A 25,620-nucleotide genomic window follows, 5' to 3' on the forward strand; every position below is an offset into this window, starting at 1 on the left:
TATTTTCACTGCGGACTTTCAGCGTCATGCAAAGAAATCAAAAACAAAAAATCCACAATCAAGCCAAATTTTTCAGTGTAAACTTAATATTGCACGTTAATGCTTCCTCACGCTCAGGGTACAATCATACAGTCATCACGCTCAGGGTACAATCATACAGTCATCACGCTCAGGATACAATCATACAGTCATCACACTCAGGGTACAATCATACAGTCATCACGCTCAGGACACAATCATACAGTCATCAGGATACAAGCAAACCGTCAGGATACAGCATTAACTAGCTTGCGGGAAACGTTTGCAATGCTCTATAGTGACGAAAAGCATTGAAAAAGTATTTTCCAACGTTATTTTTCATCTTCATGACTGTTAACTAAAAGTAACTATTTAAGTTACTCTTAATATGTTCATCTCTGGAGACCATAAGTCCATAACATCGACAACTAATGTACAAAATCCTAGTTATATATCTATTTTATAAATACAGTATATAAGTGCTGTATTTTTCTTCACAAAGACACAACTTCAGAAGATGCATCATCTCAGCCAACACTCCTATAAACCTTAACCCTCCGTCAGCCATCAGCATATAGCGTTTTTTTTATTCATTTCAAAATAAAACGTCTTCCAAGCGGTCAGAAAAGGCCGCTCATTTGCCTCGAGCTTGTAGATGAATCAAATTATGGCCTTGACGTACAATAAAATTTGCATATTCGATAATAACCACTCATTGAAAGATGAAACTCGGAAAGCCAAACAAAGCGAGCTGTTCATCGTAGTGTCATGGGACCCCGTACTGCGTCTCGCGATGTTAATTAAAACTACCGTGCGATAAGCTCGTCATATAAAAGCCTATTGGATGCAACACATGTCCTTTTAGTCACTTCTTGCCAGCTGATGTGTTGTCAGAAGCTTCAATTTTGTTCCGCGAAACTTATTTTTTTGATTAAAAAATAAGTTCGGTTACAGCTATGCATTTGTCCCGTTGATAAAACTAAGCTGCATGTAATCAATTCATTTAGCAATGATTTATGTTAGTCATAAAATTAATAAATGAAACAAATCAAATCTGTTATAAGAAATTAATAAATAATATTTCGTTACCTATAACCTGATTTTTTCTTCTTTAATAAGTTTGCACGTGCGATCTATTAAATTTATTATGAAGTCAAGATTTCAAATTGCATTCACAATTGTACATTAGCCTTGAAAATACTGGTAGATAATTTGCTTCTGCCCAGTTTTTTTCGAAATTTTCATTTGCTGATTTCATTGCCTCTTTGCACGTAATTTCTTCACGTCATAGCAGCGTAAAGTTGTGGTCACTTCATGAATGTCACTCATGACTCGCTACCTCATCTTCTATGCATAAAATTCATGTAAAAAATCTATAGAGTGAGGGCAACCGCCCTCATGCAAAAAAAGTTTCGTGTATGTATAATTGTGCGTATGCAAATATTGTTAACTTATAAATTTTGATAACTTTTTCATACTTGTTGACAATAGAGTTATCATCTAAGTCATCGTAATTACACGTGGTCGGCAATCTTTTTAAAGTATATCACGAGTTTTTCGATATTTTCTGACAGTCACTCGCTTGCGACCAAATCAACTCATATAATTTATTGAATATTGATGTGTATGCATTTAATAGTGTTAATAAACAAATTGTTTCTATCAGATTGAAAAATCTATGCGTATTTACCACAAATAATTCTTATATCATTATCCCTTGAATTTAAAATTCATAGAAATAATATATCAATAATAGTTTAAATTTTAATTTTATGTTCGCTCTCAAAAATAGTTTTAGTGAGCGCAAACACTTTTTACAATCCACCTTATACATATGAATGATTATTTTGACTTGATGAAATTATATGTTTTCATAGTAATAACTTGAATTACTTTTAAACTTCAAAGAGATCATTTGGCCTGCTGATTTTAAATGTCTTCTTATCAATAATAAAACTTTTTTATTCGTGCGTGATATATGCGCGATATTAAAAGACAATATCAGGCTCAATCCATAGGAAGGTTGCAAATCATTTACAGAACTGGATTGTTCAAGTGAAATAAAACTTGAGCGGAATATCCATGTCAAGTTTCTCTAAAAACTTTTATTTTTTATAACCACCCATTTTCTCCGCGAAAAAGAATACATATAGTATGTACACCGTACACGTGTGTAATAAGAATATACACCGATCAATAATTATCGCTACATGCTTTGAAAATAAGTTATTTTGATCAGTTTCAAAGTTGGTTTAGAGTTCCTTTACCAGGAGGATGTTCCTTTGACTGGATCACAAGTTTTGAGTACCTAGCTGGAGTTACCATTGTATAATTTATTTAGGTATTTACTTATTTATAGTAATACAGCCACTTCCTATACTTTTTCTGCCCCGAAATACTTTGATGAATTTAGAGAATCCCAACGCAAACACTGATAAGAGAAAAACACGTTAAATGAACCTAATTTGCTCAAAACAAAGCCTGGTAATATTGACGAACAAATCCGATGCATTCCAATACCTATTCGAAATTTACGTTCGTTTTGAACAAAGAATCCCATTTAAGTCCACAAGGTCTTCATCGAATGCCATTGTGCTGAAGCCGTCGAAAATGTCCAGCCATTTTGCAGGAGAGACCATAAAATATTTCTCGATTTGGCTATTTTGCAGAACTTAAACATGAAAATAATCATGGTTATTATAGGAATTTCCTGCCACTGCAATCATTTCCTCGTTTATGGCCTCATTTGTCATAAAATGGCCCAAGCTCGAAGCTGGTCGTATTTAAGACAGGCGTTGGCAACAAATTTTGTCATGGTTTTGTTGAAAACTTGTAATTGCTTGTATATTTCTAATGATGAAAAACTTAAACACTCTCTGTTGGCCTTAATAACCACAAGTTGTGTAAATGAGCGCTAGAAGTCCAAAACTTAAACCAGATCTGTTCATTCTCTAGCTTTAAAATTTAAATAAATGCATATCAAGTATGAGGCTTCGAAATAGTTATTTCTGGATTATAGTTTCTTTTAAAAACCTTGGGAAAATATTCCAACCCAGTATAGACAATTGTTTTATTTGTGAATGAGAAATTTTGGAACTTCTGTGAATTCAATCAAAATAATGAACATTGGTTATAACCAAAAAGTAAGCAAGTGCAAGCCTGCGTACCAACAAATAGGTTCGAGATTTTGGGTGCGTTTTATACATTATTCCATATTGAATTTAGTAAGACAACATTTAAGAGCAATATATACAGACCACCGAACTTCTAAGTGACATTTGGATCGTTTACAGACTCTGTAAATTATAGTTGGTTTTATTTCTAGAAAATTTACAGACTATTTGTTTAGCAGCTTTATGATTAGTCTGTAAATAAAGTCTTTACAGACTTTATGTTTAGCAGCTTTAAAATTTATTTAAAGCAAACATTCGTGGCATTATCTTACCAAAAAGTTTCCCCAAATTCCCCCAATTTTTATATTTCGATGAAATTTATTGAGGCTCATTATATTGTAAATAATGTTAATGATGAAATTGAACAATAATTAATGATGTTGCATGAACATCAATAAAATTTTATGATTATTCCTGAGATGTTCTTCTCATGCAAATATACCGCGGCTGTAACTGCACAAGCCATTAACTGAGGCTAATTAAAGGCTTCATGTCTCTTCGATGCTTGCAAGTGCAATCAATTACACGAGCATAACAGTCGCTGCCAGTCGCCGCTACCGCCCTTAAGATAGACTGCCGCCTCCAGATCGCACTTATCAAAACTTAAAATGAGCTTGAATTTCTACCCGACGGTGGGCTTTACAGTTTGCTCATTTGCTATTCTAAAAGTAAAATTAGCATTGGATCCATCTCTTTCACTCTGTTTCTAACATCGAATTTCTACCCGACGGAGGGATGTACAGTTTGCTCATTTGCTATTCTCAGAGTAAAATTAGCATTGGATCCTTCTCTTTCACTCTGTTTGTAACAGCTATATCTGTGAAATTTAATTAATATTTCATAGTGTATTTCGCAATCATCGAGTAGTACCTAACTGCGGAATATTGGAGTCGATCAGGAATGAATGTTAAATGAAATTCAGTTCCAGACTCATTTTTTTCTGAAATTGAAAATTAATAGATATAGAGAAACAAAAAAATGTTTTTCACTATTGCGGTAGACATTTTAACCTTTAAAAATTGTTGGCTTATTAACAGTGAAAAAAATTAACGTTTCTAGGTGATCGCGTCGCAAGTTACAGCATTTTCATAGTAAAAGAAATTTTTCGTTAAAAAATTACTGACACTGATTAAACTTGATTGAAGGTAATATAAATAAAAGTACAGTACTCCACTAATGTGGGGCTATGTAAACACGTGGTATTTTAAACACATTGTAATGTAAACACATTTTATTGTAAGCACATGGTATTGTAAATAAATTGAATTGTAAACACATTGTATCGCAAACACATTGTATTGTAAACATATTGTATCGCAAACACATTGTATTGTAAACATATTGTATAGCAAACACATTGTATTGTAAACACATTGGATCGCAAACACATTATAATTTCATAAATATAAGCTGGTAAATGCATAAACGAAATTCAAATTGGTCGTTGATTGAGAAAATATTTCATCAAGCCCCCACATTTCAATGAAACATGTAAATAAATATCGTTAAGGAACTTGTACCATAGGTTGACCAACACGAAATCCAGCCAAGTGAGCTAGCTATAAAAACTTTACGTCTAAACTTGTAAAGATTCCATAAGGAATTTAGCTGCGCTGCGTATCACTAAGAATAACTGTGTTTTGCATTACGTGTAATCTATCTCGCATCTTGAGCCTACGACAAGCGTGTTAGGTTCTCGCCCCAGCAACATTTCGCATGCATCAACTCGCGCAGTGACACTCGCGCGTAATCCAAGATTGATGGTCACTCGCCAGCCACGCAGCGGCATGCGGTAGGAAGTACGTCGGGGGTGATGAGATCTGGCGATGTTGTTAATGTGATGAAACTGTGCAATTGATGCGATAGAGTGATGCTATTGATGTGATGAAGCTATGCTATTGATGTTATATAGCCATTCTTATGAAGTGATGAAACGCAGATATTGATGTGGTGAAGCAATGCTATATTGATGTGATGTAGCCATTCTTTAGAAGAGATGTAACGCAGATATTGATGTGGCGAAGCTATACCATTACATCAAAAATTTGATATGTTATGTAGCTATTCTGAAACGCAAGAGTGCGTTTCATTGAAGTGATGAAACGCATATATTGATGTGGTGAAGAAACGATGCTATTAATGTGAAGCAATTGATGCGATAAAGTGATGCTGTTGATGTGATTTAACCATTCTATTGAAGAGATGTATAACGCAGATATTGATATGTTGAAGCGATGTTATTGATGTGATGAAGTGATGCTATTGATGTGATGAAACGATGCAATTGATGTGATGAAGCGATGCTATTGATGTGATGAAGCGATGCAATTGATGTGATGAAGCGATGCAATTGATGTGATGAAGCGATGCAATTGATGTGATGAAGCGATGCAATTGATGTGATGAAGTGATGCTATTGATGTGATGAAACGATGCTATTGATGTGATGAAACGATGCAATTGATGTGATGAAGCGATGCAATTGATGTGATGAAGCGATGCTATTGATGTGATGAAGCGATACTATTGATGTGATGAAACGATGCAATTGATGTGATGAAGCGATGCTATTGATGTGATGAAGTGATGCTATTGATGTGATGAAGCTATGCTATTGCTGATACAAGCAAGATAACAGGGTTTGTAATGCGAGCGTTGTACAATGTACACTGTACACACGATAACAACTTTGAGACATCTCAGGAATGTCGAACAGATAGTCATCTTCATAACGTGATTTAATTTTTTCGACGAACTTTTCCTGTTAAATTTCCAATTCTAAAATTTACATATCTATATAGGCTCAAAAACTTCTCGGATGGTCAAAACTCTGTTGAAATTTTGTTCTTGGTGTTATAGTGTAAGATTTGAATTACTATTCGCGAGAACCGGGAAATACTTGGTCAGTCGTCGTATCGTACCTGTGAATGTTTACCTGCTATTGACCAACCATTATTCAATAATGTATTTGTTCACTAATCATTCTTAAATTTTGAGTATGGATTCCAGTCGTATTCAAAATAAGAATCAAAAACTCTGACCTGGAAACGAAGTGAAGAAAATTGTCCCAATAGTTGCAATAATTTGTTAAATTTTGACACAGATACAAATTATTTTTACTGTCTAGTTTCCAAGCAGGAATTTTGAAATCGAAGTTCCATGATGTTGGAAGACTAAACATCACACAGGCAAATGTCAAATAGCTACAATATTTAGAGTGGTCTCTGAAGAGGCTGGCTCACGATGGCATTTCCCGCCAGTTTGTATTTCGATGATATTTTAGTGACCTTTCTACTGGTTCCGCTAATAGTATTTTGTCTAGGAGCAACCTTCTACTAGGTTTAGTCTCTGTGAAGTTTCCCAGTGCAATACATCAGGTCAGCTGAGGTCCGGTGCCAGTAACGGACCACGGCACCACCATACACACGTCTCAGGTGGTCAGAATGATGTACTGCACATAGGGTGCTATTCAGTGTCAATGTTTCACTTGTCAATCCAGAGTATATGTCTTCTGCCAAATTTCCTACTAATTAAAGTACCTGAATTAGCTCCATCAGTAGTTATGACCGTGCTTTGAATTTATTAACCAATCCTTTGACCGAAAAGCCCAGAACCACAAAACCATGGCGAATAAAAATGGAATATTTGTATCTGCTGGCAACATATGAGGTTTCAGTATGAGTTCAATGAGACATAAGTGAAAGCATTTGAAGAATCAATGGCAGCCTGCGATGTATCAGTGATAGCATATATGCTCCTGGTGACAAACACATAAATGTTTGAAAATTATTACGTCGAAGTTATAATATTGGAAACCTAATATTTTCTTGAATGGCTTTATTTTTATTTTTATGCATATTGAAACACACGACTCATGCGAAAATATTTTGGCCCAGAAGATATAAAAGGACGCGACGAAATATATGTTCTCTCATAAAGTTCTCATAGGCCACAAATTATCATGTAAATTCAATAGCAATTTGAATCTTCAAACCGAATTCGATTATATTATTTTTTTCTTTTACCCTCACATTCATGTCGACAATTTCATGTACAATGAGGGCAGCAACTAGAACAAGATTCTGTGTATGAAGTATTCAACAATTCTAATATTAATATCATGCGTTGAAAATGCTTTATATAGAATTTTTATAGATTGTTCAATCCGCACTTATAAAGAATTAATTTCGAATGCTGGATAACTCATTAACTTGCTTCAATTTTTTCCTAGATTGTTTTTAGATGTCAAATTAAGGGAGTGTTGCAAAAAATGGAAGATATTTAAAGCAAACGCATTTGTGGATGGTGAAAATAATTATTAACCATGAAAATTGTGAATGAGACATTATAATGAGCCATCGCAGGTAAAAAGCTCGCACATAGGCTGTATCCCTGTATCCCTGTAGGCAAAAGCTCGTATACGTTTTTACAGGGATAAATGAAGAACACAATAAATAATACAGTTCGCAATTTATCAATGAAAAAGAATAATATTATTAATAAATAAATTTCCAAGTTTATGATTAGCATCAAATAGTAACTACTAATTTTGGGAAAAACTTACGTGGGTGCTTCGTCAATCGGCGGCAAGTTTTGCGATCTATTTGGGGCATTTCAAAAAGTAGGTAAAAATTTGCATCCATTCTACTTTATTTTCGATAAGGTAAATTCTATTTCAGCAACAATTTTTATTCGTTCTACTTGTCACTAAAAGTAATTAAGGTCGGATTTCGTCTCGAACTCGGAACACTAGAGTTGACGGCCTTTAATTCCTTTAAAGAATTCCCCAACAAAGATCGAATACCAGGCAGTGATTAATGCTTAATAGGAACTTTTGCATGCGCTTTTTAATCACTTTAATCTCTATCAAGAAGCACTCTAGAATTCTAGCCTCGAACAAGACTAATCTTAATTGCAATCTGGTGCTAATCGACGGTCGCTCCAGCGCGCATCTCTACAAGTTGTCGGGTGTAACACTTCCTATGTGTAAAGATCAGTTAACGGTAGACCAATATACACGTTTACCAATATGTGTATATTATACATATACACATTATACATATACACATATTATACATATACAGTCAGATATGCACATTTTCTGTGTGACTCAAATTTTAAGGGCAACAAATCGAGAGAGATGTACAATTTTTGTCCACCTTCTAAATTTTCACAAGTAAAATTGTTCGCAATTTTTGCTTCTCTCGAGTTCTGATCCACTTCATAACAGCAAAAAACACGGTTTCGTGATGAATACTTACACTTCTGATTGCAAGCTCATCGGCAGCTAAGTTACTTGCGGTGCTACTGCATGTCTGCTTCCTCAGACCGCGCACCGCGCCAGCATTCGCTTGCCCCGCTGTACGTTCTCGAGAAATAGTTTATTTTCCCAGGTAAAATTAATAAATTAGTGTTTCCCGCAAACCTTTTAACGGTAGTATGTCCCTAAGAACTTTCATCTTTAATATGCGACACTATTGCGTATGTGTACTGTGTGTAGATTATATGTGTACTTTGTATAGATCATGGTTCATGAAATCTACGGAATGCGTCTATAATTCACATTGCTCTAAAATCCGAAAAGATTGTTCTCAAATCTGTAGAAGAGTTGATTTTTAAATATTTATCACACACGATATTGCTTCCATTGGTGTAATACGATAATAAATAATTTGAGGAAACAATTAGATTCTACTATATGATGACCTCAAATTTAACAAAAACTGTAAGATGACAATTCTCAAGGCCGACTTGTTCGGTTTAAGATTTTTTTTTATGAAAGGGCACAAATAAGCTAAAGACATACGCATGTGTTTAAGTTAACTACTGGAGCACACTGCAATAAACATAAATAATTATTATTAATGTAGAGTTTTTCCGTTTTTCTTATTCAAGTATCAATAACAGTAGTTCTTCAAAAACTATGGACCATTATGTTGTGCATCAATTGTATGTGAGCTTCTGTGCGTAAATTCTTAACTAGTAATGAAATAGTGAAACTTGACTTTATCCCGCATGCATATTCATCTTAACTGCTTAGAGAAATATATCAATTATTTTCTGCAACTCCTAATATTAATATCGTTTTCCTATTGTATATAAATTCCATAAGCGATTATGTAGACGATTCAATCTAAATATCGTATTGCACGTCATGTTATGTCTACTAAAATGATGTGACACTGAATTTTATCATATTAGTTTAGTTTTTTTAAAAGAGAAGGGCGGATTATGAAAAGAACACCAAATTCATTTACATTAATTTAATTTTGGGCAATGAAAAAACTTACAGTTGAATCTTTTGAAACAACATGAATATAATTCACATTATCCTAAGTTCAGAGTACCAAGACTGGAGCAGAGAGGTGCGGGTTCGATCCCAGCTCTGTGCGCCAGTTTCTGGTCAGAATCAGCGAAGTGACCGGACGGTTAAGCAAATAAAAATTTAAGCAGCGAGTTGCGTGTTCGAGACCGCACCAAGCTGTGAATGTTCTGCGATGTTAAGAATCGGTGACAGGCCTACGGCTTAATGAACGCTGAAACCGCTATTTATATTTTCAGGAGATCTTCCTCTTCTAAAGGAAGATAAAGCCGATGCCGGAGAGCGTCTCTCCGCAACACCGCCCGGTCATGGCGGTCCCGGAGCCCGCATCCTACGCTCGAACGAAGAGACAGGCAGCGAACCTGCCAGTTTCTTGATTATTTTCCCCATTTAAGAAGATCCTAACATCACCAACGTTGAAATTTAGCTCTCGTTTATCTCCTAGACTATAAAAAATATTACTCGGTATTCGGACAGAGAGCGCATTTTCTCAAAATCAACGAAAACGTGAAGTCACGGACAGACGGACGGACGGACGGACATGACGAGCACAATAGGGTATTTTTTCCATAAATGAGAAAATGCGCTAAAAAGATCAAATGTAATATGAGCCGCTTCGCGAAAAAATGCTCGAGCGAATATTATCCTAATGGACACGGCGCTCAATTAGTGCTTGAAAGTATCATTTTTTCGCCCAGGATAGGAATTTTAGGCTCTAAACCAATTTTAATGATCGAGGTATAAATGAAAACATATTGCTTGAAAGTCAAATTCCGATTCGGAGTGACAATCTGAGACATGTTGCTAAAATATTAGTTATTTTCATGATAAATTGCTTAAAAGTCCATGTATTTTTAGATTGAAGTGCCTAAGATTCCTTGCATATCACTCGTCTCTGTCTTACGTTGTCGGCTCTTTCAATTAGTAAACTTTTAAGCCAGGTTTTCGTTGGTATAAGCTGCTGCGTTTGCAAATTATTGCGTTTTTTTGAGATTAAATAAAATGCATATATTAAATTGAAAACTGGAAAAATATCAGCTTCATTTTGTTAATTATGACTAATTTTGCAGTTGATCATCACGATTTGGTCGAAGATTTTTAAAACATTTATTTTAACGAACGGTCCAATTTGATTATTACAGGCAAAAGAATCAGCCACTGAAGCAGCTAGGATACAGCCAGAGAAACTTCACGCTCGTCGCAGGCTGACATTTTCGAAAGGTTGACATCAATAAGTCCGTAGCCCGACGTTACGAACATCGATTGGTATGCTCGTCCGCCATATCGTGCTCTTGATTATCTCTATTCCTGAACTGAACAGGCGTGTTGAGAAGCAATGGAATAAAGTCCTATTTAAACGAATAGTTTGGCAGAGGAACGTTACGCGCGGTTTTCCATTCGATACAAGTTTATGATTTGAACCTTTAAAAGCAAGACCATGACATAAATACTATCAAAAGTAACTTAGTTTTATTAGAGCATTTGTCATTTGAAAGTTCTTTTGCTACAGTCGCAGTACTTGGAACTTCCATCCAGTCTTACGAATTTACATCACCGTAGAATAAATTTTAATAAGAAACAAAATTGGCTCATGACTCTATTTCGGCCGTATTGGACGGCTGGTCATATGCACCTGATGTTTGTGATCATTCGAAGACATACACATACATTTTTTAATTTATTTTTTGCGTTTACTTATGACAGCAATGTATGTAAAAATCGAAGTGCTTCGTATCAAATTCCGAAATTCGCCATTCGCAGAGGTTTGATTTGCTTGCTTAGTTCAGCACTCACCCCATCTCCGCGCACTAAGTTTACCTTGCTTAGTTCAGCACTCAGTCCAGCCCAGCGCACTTAGTTTACCTTGCTTAGTTCAGAACTCAGTCCAGCCCAGCACACTAAGTTTACATTGCTTAGTTCAGCACTCAGTCCAGCCCAGTGCACTAAGTTTACCTTGCTTAGTTCAGCACTCGGTCCAGCTCCGCGCACTAAGTTTACCTTGCTTAGTTCAGCACTCACTCCATCCCCGAGCACTAAGTTTACCTTGCTTAGTTCAGCAGTTGTTTCAGCCCGAGCACTAAGACTACCTCAAACCCAAATTCTTTGTGGCCAGACCATAGATAAGCGACTAATGTGCTGTAGAAGTCATGATAAAAACGATGACAGACCGAACACAAAAACTAGTTCGACAACGTACAGTAATAATAAATCGTATAAATTGGATCCAAGCAAGCCCGAGCTCGCATAACTGGCAAGCAAGGTAGCACGTTTGGCATTGCGCACAAAACGATATATTAACATTAAACCAGATTAATGATAGTTTTGAACCATCAATAAACATTATATACAATGGATGTTTCATATCTACAACTGGCAAATAGTTTATCATCATTAATTATGGAATTTACACCTCTCAATGTTACTACGCATCTATATCTAAATTAGGAATTAGGAATTACGCATCTATATCTACGCTTCAAGTCATATCTAAAATTAGGATGTACTGTAGAGTGTATGGAAATAATTTTGATTGTGTAAGGGATAGTTCGGATTAATTGATATTATAGTATAACAGAGCTTTTTAAAATACACGTTATAATTCAGATGACAGAAATTCTTCATATTATTAACAAAATTTACGGGTAGCAAATATTATTCAATCAACATTTATTGTATACCTGTTCATCCTGCCTGCTTAGAAATTCAATAATTCTTCAGACATGTTTTTTTTTCTTAAATATTATTCAAATGAGATCATATGCCCCCAGGAGCCGCATCGCCCTCTTAATCGGCGAGTGTTCGTTTTTTTTTAATTTAAGACGTCTAGAATGATTCTAATTTGAAATGCCTAGTGCTTTGTATGATGGAACTAAACAGCGAGAAAGTTTATAATGCGCCGCCGCCGCCCCTGATATTATAGGAGAGGAATGAACAGCAACGTAGCATGAGCAATTGCGCATGACATTATTTCAATAATAATTGTTTGACGTAAATCGTAATCAAAACTCATATGTAACTAATTGCTTTCAAATGAAATTCGTTAATGCAAAGTTAAAAAGCCTTTGCAATCCTTCATTTCGGTCAGATATTCTCGGTATTTGTATCATGGATTCACAAATGCAGAACAGAAATTTTCCGTATTAACTAGCCCCATTCAATTGGCATTATTAAGAATAGTGGAAATGTTTTTAACTGATCTTTGTACCAAGTTAATTGCATTCGGTTGGATGCTGCAAATGCTTTGAACGCCGTGCAATTCATCAAAAAATTATACTTTGAAATAGCCGATTCGTATCAGAATTCCAGATGTTTCTTTAGTTTTAGCTTTTCTTTATATATTATATAAACGATGTCATTCTGCTTCTACTATTGGCGGCTCAAATATTTCTTTCTTGTTACCGTGTAATAACAAAACACAGAACCGAGTTGTTTCATTTTCACTTGTTATTGAACTCGTTAATTGCTATTAAACTCGTACATTGAACTTACAAATCAAGTTCCTTTGAATGGCGAATAGGATCGTCATTCAAACTCGCACTACAAAATTGATCGTATTTCGTTCTAATTTATATCAGAAGAGAGAGACAGTATTTCAGTTGCATCGTCTTCAGTTGCATATTTCAGTTGCATCATCTTTAGTTGCATCAACTTCAGTTGCATCATCTTCAGTTGCATATTTCAGTTGCATCGTCTTCAGTTGCATATTTCAGTTGCATCATCTTCAGTTGCATATTTCAGTTGCATCGTCTTCAGTTGCATCATCTTCAGTTGCATATTTCAGTTGCATATTTCAGTTGCATCATCTTCAGTTGCATATTTCAGTTGCATCATCTTCAGTTGCATATTTCAGTTGCATCATCTTCAGTTGCATATTTCAGTTGCACATTTCAGTTGCATCATCTTCAGTTGCATATTTCAGTTGCATCATCTTCAGTTGCATCATCTTCAGTTGCATATTTCAGTTGCATCGTCTTTAGTTGCATATTTCAGTTGCATCGTCTTTAGTTGCATATTTCAGTTGCATCGTCTTCAAAATATCTAGATTAGTATTTGAAGTGCTTTAATACGTAATGCAGTGAAGTAAAGCGAAGTATTAATCCAATATCTCATCGGTGTTGCGTGCAGCAGCCAAATAGAAACCCGAACTCGATCCTGATGAAAAAAAATCAAAAGCTGAAAAAAATTTTCTCATAACAAGCACAACTCTAGAAACTTTATCAGCCAATCAGAACGGATTTCATGCTTAATACGTGATTGTGATTGGTTCTCATTCTATCACTCGCAATTGGTTGCTGAAGCTCCCAAACTTCCAAGCCGACGTATCGACCGGGCAAGCAATCATTGACGAGACCCAAATGCCAGTCCGTGGCATTTATCTTTCTCGGGGCCTCGATACTTGAATTTAATATTCAGGTCCTGCCGTGGCTCTCAATGTGCTGGAATTCTCACTAGTGAAAATACCTGCTTAATCCACTATACAATGTGCACCTACATGGACTGTAGGAATGTAATTAAAACTATAAAAATAAAGTTAGATTAAGCTTAATTAACTTAACCGAGTAATACGGAAAAAATGCTGTTATAATAATCATGTAATAATAATAATAATAAACTGTTAATGAGAATTAAAAGTTTTGAATTAATATGTCTCCTCCTATTCTGCTGTGGCTAGAAATATATGAAGTATTAAATCGTTACACAACATGTATTTCAAATTATTCTCGACACTCCATTTCTCAAACCGTTCCTTGATTTACTCGCTTCGAGCAGGAGCCAAAAACTCAGCCCATATTACAGCCGTAATATAGATCGACCTACAGCATCAATTATTCCACTTGCAACAATATTATCAAAATAAACTGTCGATCATTCCTGATATTCCTTTAAGCCTCGTACTGTTCCCGATGAGAAAAATACTAGCAGATCAGAAGGCTTCCGGAAGCGAACTTCAGGCCATTTCCAAGGAAGGTAGAACAGACCAGCTGTAAGCCGCCATGTAAAAAGGATTTTATGGAATGTGAAGCGAGCAAAATTAATCTATCAATAAATAATCTAACAATAATTATTCTAACTATAATTACTCGAACAGGCTGTTAGAGCTGAATTCTAAAAGTTTTGTTAATACAAAGAGAAACCGTTTCAAAAGTTGCTTACAATCGTTTAAATAAATTTTCAAAACATGCTAATTCAGTTTGAAAAAATAACCATACTCCTTGAGATGAATAAAGACACAAAGCCTACAATACAGTTAATTGTTGCCATCAATGAAACTAACTCTTCAACGAACTTCTTAATATTAAGAACACCCAAAGCAACTCTATTTTGATAAAAGGCAAGCATCCTCGCACGTTCGTATTACGAGAGTAACTATTTTTCCGAGAAAGTAACGGAACAGTTCCGAAAAGTAAGTTCATACTTCACATCAATGTGGGCCATTATGAAATCGAGAACTGCTGAGCAAGCGAAGCTGGCGTTTAACCTGAAGGTTGAGAGGAAAATAAAATTAAGAAACACCATTAATTTAATCCCGGCATTTTCCCTCGCTGCAAAAAAGGCCATTACGACGCAAAATTATAAGGAACGACTGATGATGTACGTGAAAAAGTGAGAATTGCTCAAGTATTAACCTTATAGCCAAAGATTCACAAGGATAACAAATTGAAGAATCATTTCTATCAATATCAGTCTCGAAATATATTTAAGTTGCCATTGATAGATATTATCTTTTACAAAAGGTAAACCTTACCTTTTTAAATGATTTTAAAAGGTAAAAGTATTACCTTTTTAAAGGTAAACATTTAATTTCATAACGTTTTCAACACTCGATTAGAGGTGAATATTTTCTCACGTCTAAATTAGAGAAACAATTTTCCAGGCTATTAAAAAGTCAGGTAAACAATTAATTTTATTTGAGACATCGAATTTGCCTAGCATTATCTACATGAGTGAGGCGGTATCCGGACACAAAGCAAGCTTTCTGTCGTGCACTCAATTCAATTCAAATATTACATGAGCGCGAGTGCAGCGCTTTCTTGAGCCATCATTCAACAAACTGCAACGATTTACGATCAATTTTTAGGCATAATAAATAATTGATAATAATCCACACATTTTCAAATGTGTTCTTGAGCAATGAATCATAATTAGAATCTCAGAAAACAGTTACTCAAAAATTGTAGCGGTGCTCGAGCTGGAAAGCGCCGCTCTTTGATAAGAGCAGTGCAGCTGGCAACGGTCAAACCAGGGCTCTCCAAATCAAAATAAACCTAGTTTAATTATCTATCGTCAAAAGTAATGTGGCTTTAATGCGGTTATCAACACAAAATGCACTACCAAACAAACGCAGGCTTGCCGACGTAAGCGAGGGTTAGCGATAGCACAGCTGATCTAACCTGAAAACCAGTGAACGTGACATCGGATACAGCGAAATTTCCAGCTGCAGTAATGCAGATAAACAACGAAGTAATACTTAACAATAGAGATTGCTAGATACTGAGTACTACTCAGCTCCTCTATCTGATCAAATTGTATAAAATATTTGAGTTTTTTAAGATTCAAAACAACTAGAAATATCCGAGTTATTTTTTAAGAGATTCAAAACTACTATTTAAGAAAAGCCAAGAACACTTCTCATCTCTGTTCACATTTTTGTAACCGAATAAATGAGCTCATTAGTGAAGTTATGCGAGATTAAGGAAATTACATGCATCAAATCAAGTCAATATCCCAACTGGCTTACGCAACAGGGACTAAATCGACCTCTTTCACTCACTCATCTATTCCTACACAAAACATTCTTCGTACAACGGTTTAGGGAAACCGTGAAAATTCACCTTAATATTTTGTGTTTAAAATACAAATTCACTTGTAACAAATGTCAGATTTTTCAACATTAAAACCAGATTTTGTTTGGTGTCTTTCATTGTTGTGAAGAATATAATTACAAGACGAGTTAGGAGCTGTAGAGCGCCATGTCTGTCATCACCTCCTGCCGCAAGATGGAGCCCAGCACAAACTCTGCCGTGTGCACAGCTGAAAAAAATATAACTCAGTACTCACTGCAGTGAGTGACAGAGAGCGCATTTTTCTCGTCGACGAAAACTTGAGGTCACGGACAGACAGACAGACAGACAGACAGACAGGGCGAGCACAATAGTGCATTTTTTCCATAAATGAGAAAATGTGCTGAAAATAAAGATCCATAAATATGAATTCTACATGTAAATATAGATATTTATTTAAATATATATATTTATTTAAATATCAATATTTATATAATATATAAATATCTATACAAGCACTTTATATTTTGACCTAAATAACTTAAGTAAATTGATATACACCAACTGCAACAAGAATGGAGCTCCTGATGTATCATATGTGGAGCTTCTGATGGAGCTCTTTGGGTCATAGTTCAAGTTTAGATGACACATTCTCAAGTCTCAAGATGACACATTACTCAAGTATCTAACACTTGAAACTGAAAGATGACACATGAAATTGAAAGAACGCCGGTGGCTTCATCTCTAGTGTCCCACCAATCCGCAACACTCAAATTCGCATATGAATAATATTTGTATGCGAATACATTTTAATGATGGAAGGTCCCTTTACAAGACGAGATTGATGCTAGTTAAGTTTTGTGAGAAATTCCTCATTTCCCACCGTCAATTTGTGTATAGGCTAGGGTTTATTTACGGGATCTATTGTTGGCTTGGAATTGCTTAGAATTCAGTTTCTCTAACTTCATCTGAAGAAGAAGTATTCATCGAGATCAGGGGTTCTGCCGCGGATCTTAGGGAGTCTTCATCATCATTAGTTATCAATTGCATCAAATGATATTTGCCGACAGTGTCAGTCCAAAGTTATACCGCCTTCAAGCAGTGTTCAAAGTCTGTTTAAATTCATTATTCATAGCTCAAAGCCTTAACCGCCGTTTTTGAACCGGTGAACAAGTTACGGTACTTCAACCGAAGTTCAAGTATTTCTACCATCCCTGTTTCTCTATCCCTTGGTTTGTATGAATGTCGTGTGAATTTCGTTTTGTTTATTTATTTTTGCTCTATTAAATTCACTTATCAAATCTGTTGGGAAGTTGGACCTAGTTTAAGGATACAATCAAATTTAATTAAATTCGAATTTCATGTTTTAAATTAAAATGTTAATTCTTTAAAATCAAATAGATTCCTTTATTTGATGTTCTTTGCTCTAGAAGTGCGTTATCTACTTTACGTGACATGCGAAGATCATTATTCAAACCTTAGTCTCAAGTCTATCTCTCTAATTTCTAAAGCATCAAAACCTTCGACTGTTCTTGCTATTTTTTCACGTCCAACTTCCCACCCCTTACACTGATTTCCGCTATTTTCCTGCATTATTCTACCTTCAAAAAGTGATCACCACACTGGACATTTAAACCTCAGGTTTGTTGTGGTTTTTCTGTGCAAATAAATTGACATTTTTATGATTTATTTTGGCTATAATTTGCTACCTCGTAATTTTGCAAGATTTACAATTATAATGTATTTCTTCTACAGTAAACATTAACCCGATCCTGAAACTGGCCGGCCTTACGTGATATCTACGTCACGCATTCGTCACGTGTTCTGTCAACCATCAACCTTCAACTTCTCTTATACCGCAGTCTGAACTTTTGGATTCGGCTCTTATCGACTAAATATTTTCGCCATTACTATGAAGCTATATCATTCGAACTCAAACTCAAGATTTTGTTTGATAAATTAAAAATAAAAGCTTCCTTGATTATTTCTTTAATTAACTACCTGTCGATTGTGTGAATATCTCACAGTTTTCATTAAGCTTGAAAAGATTCTAAATTAATTTGAGTCATTTTCCATTAAAAAGCATTAAAATTTTCAATTCGATAGCAAAACATTTCACTTTAATGCTTACTTACGAGGGATTTTTTTTCGGAAATACTTAAGAATTTTTAGGTTAGGGGTTACTAGTTAAGGGTAGGTTAACAGCCCCCTCCCATTCCTAGAATTTTTCCTGGCAAATACTTACGAATTTTTAGGTCAGGGGTTAAATTGGCACCCCACTTCCATCAATTGAATTTTTCCTGGCAAATACTTACGAATTTTTTCAGCGAGCAGATCCTTCACAAGATGTTCGTCCCTCTCGATGGCGATCACGAAGTATTTGTTGCTCTTCTCCCTTGAGTAGTTAAGAGCGGTCATAAAATTAGTGGAAAAAATTAAAATACTGCAGTCTGCACTTCACTTTATGAAATAATTTTTTTAACTTATCTTTATGAACTAATTTCTAAATCTTCTAAACTAATCTTTTAGTGCGGCGCAGGAATTTTAAACTGTGATACTGAATTATAACAAACAACAAAATTAACAAAACTTCTTAAAACTTTGCAAACTTTCAGTCACTTGTCAGCTTACACTGCTTCCGAAATTAGCTGACACTGGTCAGCTAATGACAATTAGTCATATTAGTAACACTGGTCACTGGTCAGCTTCCGAAATTTCAAAAAATTTTTAAACGTCAGCTTTCAAATGTAAACTCTGGCTAATTATCATGCTACTGGCCTCGTGAAAAAGGGTTACTGTGTGCTTTCTGTGGCCAGTAGCACCTACAAAACATGCCACTAGCGCGGTAAATAGTGCCAGTTCGTTCTTTAATATTTTACTGGCCGCCACTACTGTCCTCGTGTACAAGCACACTTGGCAACTACCGTAGCCCTCGTTTGAGGACATTAGTCATGGACAATAGGAATAGCTAATGCGAACCACTTCATAAATACTTGGAACATTTAGCCAATTTAAAAAAATACAAACTTTATCGTGATCAAATTGAGAGTTATAAAAAGTTTTCATTGTTTTCTCAATAAAATAATAATTTCCAATAAAATGATTTGCTTGAAAAAACCAATCAGTTTCACAAACATTCATGCAAGTCCAGAAATTAATGAGGTAGTGCAGTCGAGTGAGGCAGTGCAGGGTAGTGCACTGCACTGACTGCAGTTCAATGCAGTGCAGTGCAGTATAGAACAGTGCAGTATAGTGCAGTATAGTGCAGTATAGTGCAGTACAGCACAGCACAGTACAGTACAGCACACCACACCACACAGCACAGCACAGCACAGCACTCACCGGTACAGCTGGCGTATAACNGAGACAGATTGTGATGTCACTATTATGTTATTAGTAACACTATCATAACACGCGACTCTGCTCACACAGTTATAATGATGTTAACATGGTGACGACACTATTATATTATTGATAACATTATCATAACACGCGACTCTGCCCGCACAATAATGGTGGTAACACTATTGTATTACTGATAACACTATCGTAATGGTGCTGACACTGTCATCAATAATATTATTGACAAGAAGTACGGTATGGTTGTAAAGAAACTTTTACGTTTGTGATGACCCAACCAATCAGACTTGAGAACTTGAACTAGGTATTACTATCCAATTAGTTTTTACTGTAAGAACACATTTAATGCTAAATATATTTTAAATGACGTACAAATAGGATAGATGTACTACGTACACTCAGCAGCTGTCTTATGTTGCTAATGTTAAATGAATATATTTCTAAGGACGTGCATATAGGATAATAGGATTAATATACGTACACCCAGCAGCTGTCTTCTGTTGTTAATATTAAATGAATATATTTTAAATGACGCACATATAGGATTGATATACTACGTACACTCAGCAGCTGTCTTCTGTTGCTAATGTTAAATGAATATATTTCTAAGGACGTGCATATAGGATAATAGGATTAATATACGTACACCCAGCAGCTGTCTTCTGTTGTTAATATTAAATGAATATATTTTAAATGACGCACATATAGGATTGATATACTACGTACACTCAGCAGCTGTCTTCTGTTGCTAATGTTAAATGAATAGGTATATTTCTAATGACGTGCATATAGGATTAATATACGTACATCCAGCAGCCGTCTTCTGCTGCTAATGTTAAATGAATATATTTTAAATGACGCACATATAGGATTGATATACTTACACTCAGCAGCTGTCTTCTGTTGCTAATGTTAAATTAATATATTATAAATGACGTGCATATAGGATTGATATACGTACACTCAGCAGTTGTCTCCTGTTAGGCTTGGCAAGAGTTTTCTCGAGGCTGAAATCGAAGAGTTGCTCAAACTCGGGCATCTGCAGAACGTACTTGTCTTCTCCTGCAAATAAATTATACTGTTACAGCCGGCAATGTAAAAAATCAAATTTATAGAACAAATTCTGAGGAACAAACCGGTTGAGATGTCGATTTTTTCAAGAAGCAACGATGCACAATCTCGGTTCTAATGTTGAACCAAGCATATTCTTAGCAAGCAAAGATTATTGAGGAAAGAACTTGTCGCTAATTCAAATTGTACTTATCTTTAGTTAAAATAAATTGGTTCAAATTGTATTTATCATTACTATGATGTGAACCGAGGCAATGAAGACCCGTTCTATCCAATTGAAAAAACGCACTCAATGCTTTATAACGCACTGAATGCTTTAAAAATGCACAGAATGCTTCATTTCTAGAATCCAATGATTTTAAGTGCATTTCACATGGCCGGATTAAACAGGGTTCTAACGTGGTTGAATGCAAATAATCCTGTTTTTTTTTTTCAATTCGATAAATAATATTATTTCTTGCACACAATCAACAGAATTGAATAAAATTTCTATGACTGACCTAAAAATTTGTTCTCATCTATTTTCTTAGTCTACGGCAAGCTCAAGAAATTTGAATTTTTTCTCATTTCTTTGTCCACCTGCTGACGCAGGAAGGTGTTGACACTAAGGCGGCATGACACTCACGCAGGAAGAGGTGTTGACACTAAGGCTGCATGACACTCACGCAGGAAGAGGTGTTGACACTAAGGCTGCATGACACTCACGCAGGAAGGTGTTGAAGTGATGTGAGTGCAGTAGCCACGCTAAGGACACGACGTGTGAGCAGCAGGACACGGCGCACATGAAGTTGACGGTGCGGGGGGCCACGCGCCCGTCGCCCCCCATCACGAGGTGGGGTTGCCTCCTGGGCGCTGCCCGTCACGCGGCCTCCGAGCTCTATCACTTTCTGTACGGGTATTAATAATAATAATAGTAATAATAATATCAATAATAATAATAATCATGATATAATATAATAATAACAAAAATATAACTCAGTACTCACTGCAGTGAGCGACAGAGAGCGCATTTTCTCGTCGACGAAAACATGAAGACAGGCGGACATGGACGGACAGACGGACGGACATGGCGAGCACAATAGTGTATTTTTTCCATAAATGAGAAAATGCGCTAATAATAATAATAATAATAAATAATAATAGCAATCGAGTTTTTATGGAACGTACGTGAACGTACTGAAGATATTGCTTTTAAACATCATTCCCAGCTGTGAAATAAATTTTACTAGCCTAATATACACAGGCCATTTACACAGAGAATACAATTTCGGAATACATGCACCATGCACTTTTCAGCCAAAGATCGATTAAAGTAAGTTAATTTTTTCCCATTCAGTGTACATATATGTTCACAATAAATACCGATTTTAAATTTGCTGGGTAGTACTATTCTAGAATTGCACAATCGTTGTGAATTTCAAAAACTTGTAATCATAAAAAAATTATTCATTAAGGGAAATTGTTGTGGGAGCCTCTTCGAACAAGAGAAATATTAATTAAAACAAGAGTGTTTGCTCTAATGACTCACTAGGAAAAGTCCCTACTGGAAAAAATATAAGAATTCTTGCACGAATCTTAGCCAAATGCTAGAATTATGAATTTCATGATTATAAATGATTGATTAATAATCATGAAATAATAAATGCTTGATTTATAAATGATTATTTCAGTTCATGATTCTAAATTATATGAGCCAATTTAATTTTTTATCACAAACAGCATTACCAAAATCTAGTAATTATTCGTAAACAATTTATGAGGAACAAGAAAATTGTGACACGAGAAAATATACGAGAAAATGAGTATGATGAAGCATCACTCCTCTCCATCAACCTCTCACTTCTCAACCTCTCACTCCTCAACCTCTCACTCCTCAACCTCTCACTTCTCAACCTCCCGTCATTCCTCAACCCCCTCTTCCCCAACAAATGTTATATATACCATCTTTATTAGTCGAGAAGATACTAGAACTTACTCTCTCCATTTCAGGTTTATTCCTGACGCTCGAGAAGAAAATAACGGGAGTTTTTTTCTTCGTAACTGCAGGGGTTGGAGTAGCAGCGGCTGCGGTTACAGGTTCGGCGGTTGGGACAGTGTTACCGTCGGTTGAATTACTGTCTGCCGTTGTCAAGTTGTTGTTACTTGAGTCATAAGTAGCAGCTGTTGTAGTATCTGTTCCATCTGATGACGGAATATCATCCTTCTCCGTCTTGATGTCCCCTTGTTGAATTTCGGTTTTGATGTTAGAGGATTCAGGTGGCAAGTTGCCGTCGACGGGTGGAGATGGAGATGGCAGGACAGTTGACAGCTCTGGGATGGGCTGGCTTAGACAAACGTCTATACGAGGACGTTTGTTGTCCAACTCTCCTGATCAAAATCAAGAAAGTTAGAAAATACAGGTTTTTTCTACTTATCTTTTCAATTTTTTTCAGTAAATTAGGATAACACTTGGATAACATTAGGAAAACAATAATGAAGACATTTAACACGTGTGCTGACATATACCTATCTCAATTCTTGTAGTAAATTAGGATAAATTTGCATATTTAAAAACCATAATGAAGAGCATTTAACACATGTGCTGACATATACCTATCTCAAATTACAAATAACTCTAACAAGATTTAACTGAACCATCCGATAACTTTTCTGTACGCTAAGGTAACAAAGAAAATCAATAAAGCGATGAGAAAGCACCTTCAATGACTTCGGTCTTCCTTTTCAAACAATATTTAAGTAAACCATCAGATAACTTTTCTGTAAGCTAAGGTAACAAAGAGAATCAATAAAGTGACACGTGTGCTGACATATACCTATTTCAAATTACAAATAACTCTAACAAGATTCAACTAAACCATCCGATAACATTTCTGTAAGCTAAAGTAACAAAGAAAATCAACGAACTGATGAAAAAGCACCTTCAATGACTTCGGTTTTCCTCTTCCTGAGCGCGTTCTCTCGCACCGCTTTGGCTTTCTCGACGGATTCTTTAGAGACGCTGATAGGGAACTTCCATGCATCTGAAATAAGACGAGAAAACTGTACAAAAACAACAATAATGATCAACACTGATTGAGGAATTCACTCAAGAGGTAATAAAACATTTTAGAAATTAAACTTCAGCAGATAAATTGCAAGTCTGTATTCAGTAAAGATACTAAATTTTTGAATTTCTTATTTGTACGATGCTTGGGTAATTAGAGACTATATTCTTAAACACATAAATGTTCACGGTGAAAATGATTAGGTAGAGATTCTTAATACAAAATGCTTAGGAAGCGATTGAAATTAATGTAATTAATAAGGCGAAGATACCGCATAAAAACGAATATAGAGAATTCCGGTAAAAATGAGCTCCGAGGTTGGAATGGATTTCACATCTCGGGTGTCAGAATCGCCCATTTGAAGGATGGCTGAATTGTTCGATTTAATAGAGTTTCACGCAAACTATGTATGATGGGCTTATTTAAAATTCCGCGGTTCACGTATTCCACTATTCTCACTATCTGCCTCAAAACAGCCGCTATCGACGAATGATGAAATGAATCCGTAAAAGGGGATTGAAAAGTACTATAACTTTGATAGCTGCGAGCTCTGGCAGAGAACATAATGAAGCTGTAAAGGGAATCTGTAAAGAGGATCGAGAATGTAAAAAATGAATCTGTAAAAGGGATCAAGAAGCTCCGAGCTAACGCAGAGAAGTCAATACATACTGAAGAGATGCAATGCCAGACTGGGATCAATTCTGAGGGCTAAAATTTCGCGGCTCACGTCAGGCTGCAGAATGCATGGTAGTATTTTGTAATCATGCATTCCGGGAATTTCTGCATTCAAGGAATTCGTGCATTTCAAGAATGCATTAAAATTTTCATTCCTGCATTCCAGGAATTTTACATACTGAAGAGATGCAGTGCCAGACTGGGATCAATTCTGAGGGTTAAAATTTCGGGGCTCACGTATTCCACCATTCTCACTATCTGCCTCAAAATAGCCGCTATTGACCAACGAAAAAATGAATCTGTTAAAAACGGATTGAAAAGTAACTTTGATAGCTTAGATAGAGCTTAATACATACTGAAGAGGTGCAGTGCCAGACTGGGATCAATTCTGAGGGGATCATCGAGCTGATGTTGATACTTGGTGCCGTGGCATACGAGAGGCGGCACGTTCTGGCCGAGCAGCACCTCGCTCAGCCATATGCCATTCACGATCGGCTTGCGCCACTCACGAGCTTTGGCCACCTTCGCACTGGCGCTACCCTCGAACCTGGAAAATTAGAATAATTAACTGCATGAATTATTACGAACCTTGCACACTGGATTTACAAACATTTAAATTAATCCATTAATAACTTTGTAACCCTCGCACTGCGCTACCTTCAAACCTGGCAAATTAGAATAAATAACAATTAAATTAATGAATTAATACGAACCTTGCACAAAGAATTTACTAACATTTAAATTGATCCATTAATGCTCCGGCCACCTTCGCACTGCCGCTGCCCTCGAACCTGACGCAACTCACAATTAATACTAACTCACCAGACTAATAACTCATAATTAAATTAATGGATTATTTAGAACCTTGCACACTGGATTTACTAACATTTAAATTAATCCATTAATATCTCGGTAACATTTGCACTGGTGCTACCCTCGAACCTGGCACATTAGAATAACTCACAATTAAATTAATAAATTAAATCGAACCTTGCACAAAGAATTTACTATAACTAAAATTAGTCCACTGATACCTTGGCCACCTTCATACTGGCGCCACCATCAAACCTGGCACATTAAAATTACTCAGTAATATTTTTCGATTAATAGACAGTCAGGTTTAGTTATAACCGTCCTCTGGCTTCATGTCCATCTTTGAACATAATTTCCATAGA

At 35.8% G+C, this 25,620-nt stretch overlaps 1 protein-coding gene across 1 annotated transcript in view; it reads right to left on the reverse strand.

Annotated features, from left to right (window-relative positions):
* Window positions 1-15,405: 15,405 nt before the first annotated feature.
* Window positions 15,406-25,620, reverse strand: part of LOC108682117 — a gene marked incomplete at its 5' end in the record, with an annotated part of 29,509 nt that continues 19,294 nt past the window's right edge. The window contains 11 exon segments of the mRNA XM_047883569.1: window positions 15,406-16,545; window positions 18,611-18,690; window positions 19,638-19,715; window positions 19,786-19,793; window positions 20,617-20,717; window positions 21,432-21,561; window positions 21,563-21,613; window positions 22,702-23,093; window positions 23,645-23,746; window positions 24,802-24,992; window positions 25,380-25,387. Of these exon segments, the coding sequence (XP_047739525.1) occupies window positions 16,466-16,545; window positions 18,611-18,690; window positions 19,638-19,715; window positions 19,786-19,793; window positions 20,617-20,717; window positions 21,432-21,561; window positions 21,563-21,613; window positions 22,702-23,093; window positions 23,645-23,746; window positions 24,802-24,992; window positions 25,380-25,387 (1,221 nt within the window).

The sequence above is a fragment of the Hyalella azteca genome, unplaced genomic scaffold (genome assembly GCF_000764305.2).
Source record: "Hyalella azteca isolate HAZT.00-mixed unplaced genomic scaffold, Hazt_2.0.2 contig13234, whole genome shotgun sequence".
Classification (NCBI taxonomy): Eukaryota; Metazoa; Arthropoda; class Malacostraca; order Amphipoda; family Hyalellidae; genus Hyalella; species Hyalella azteca.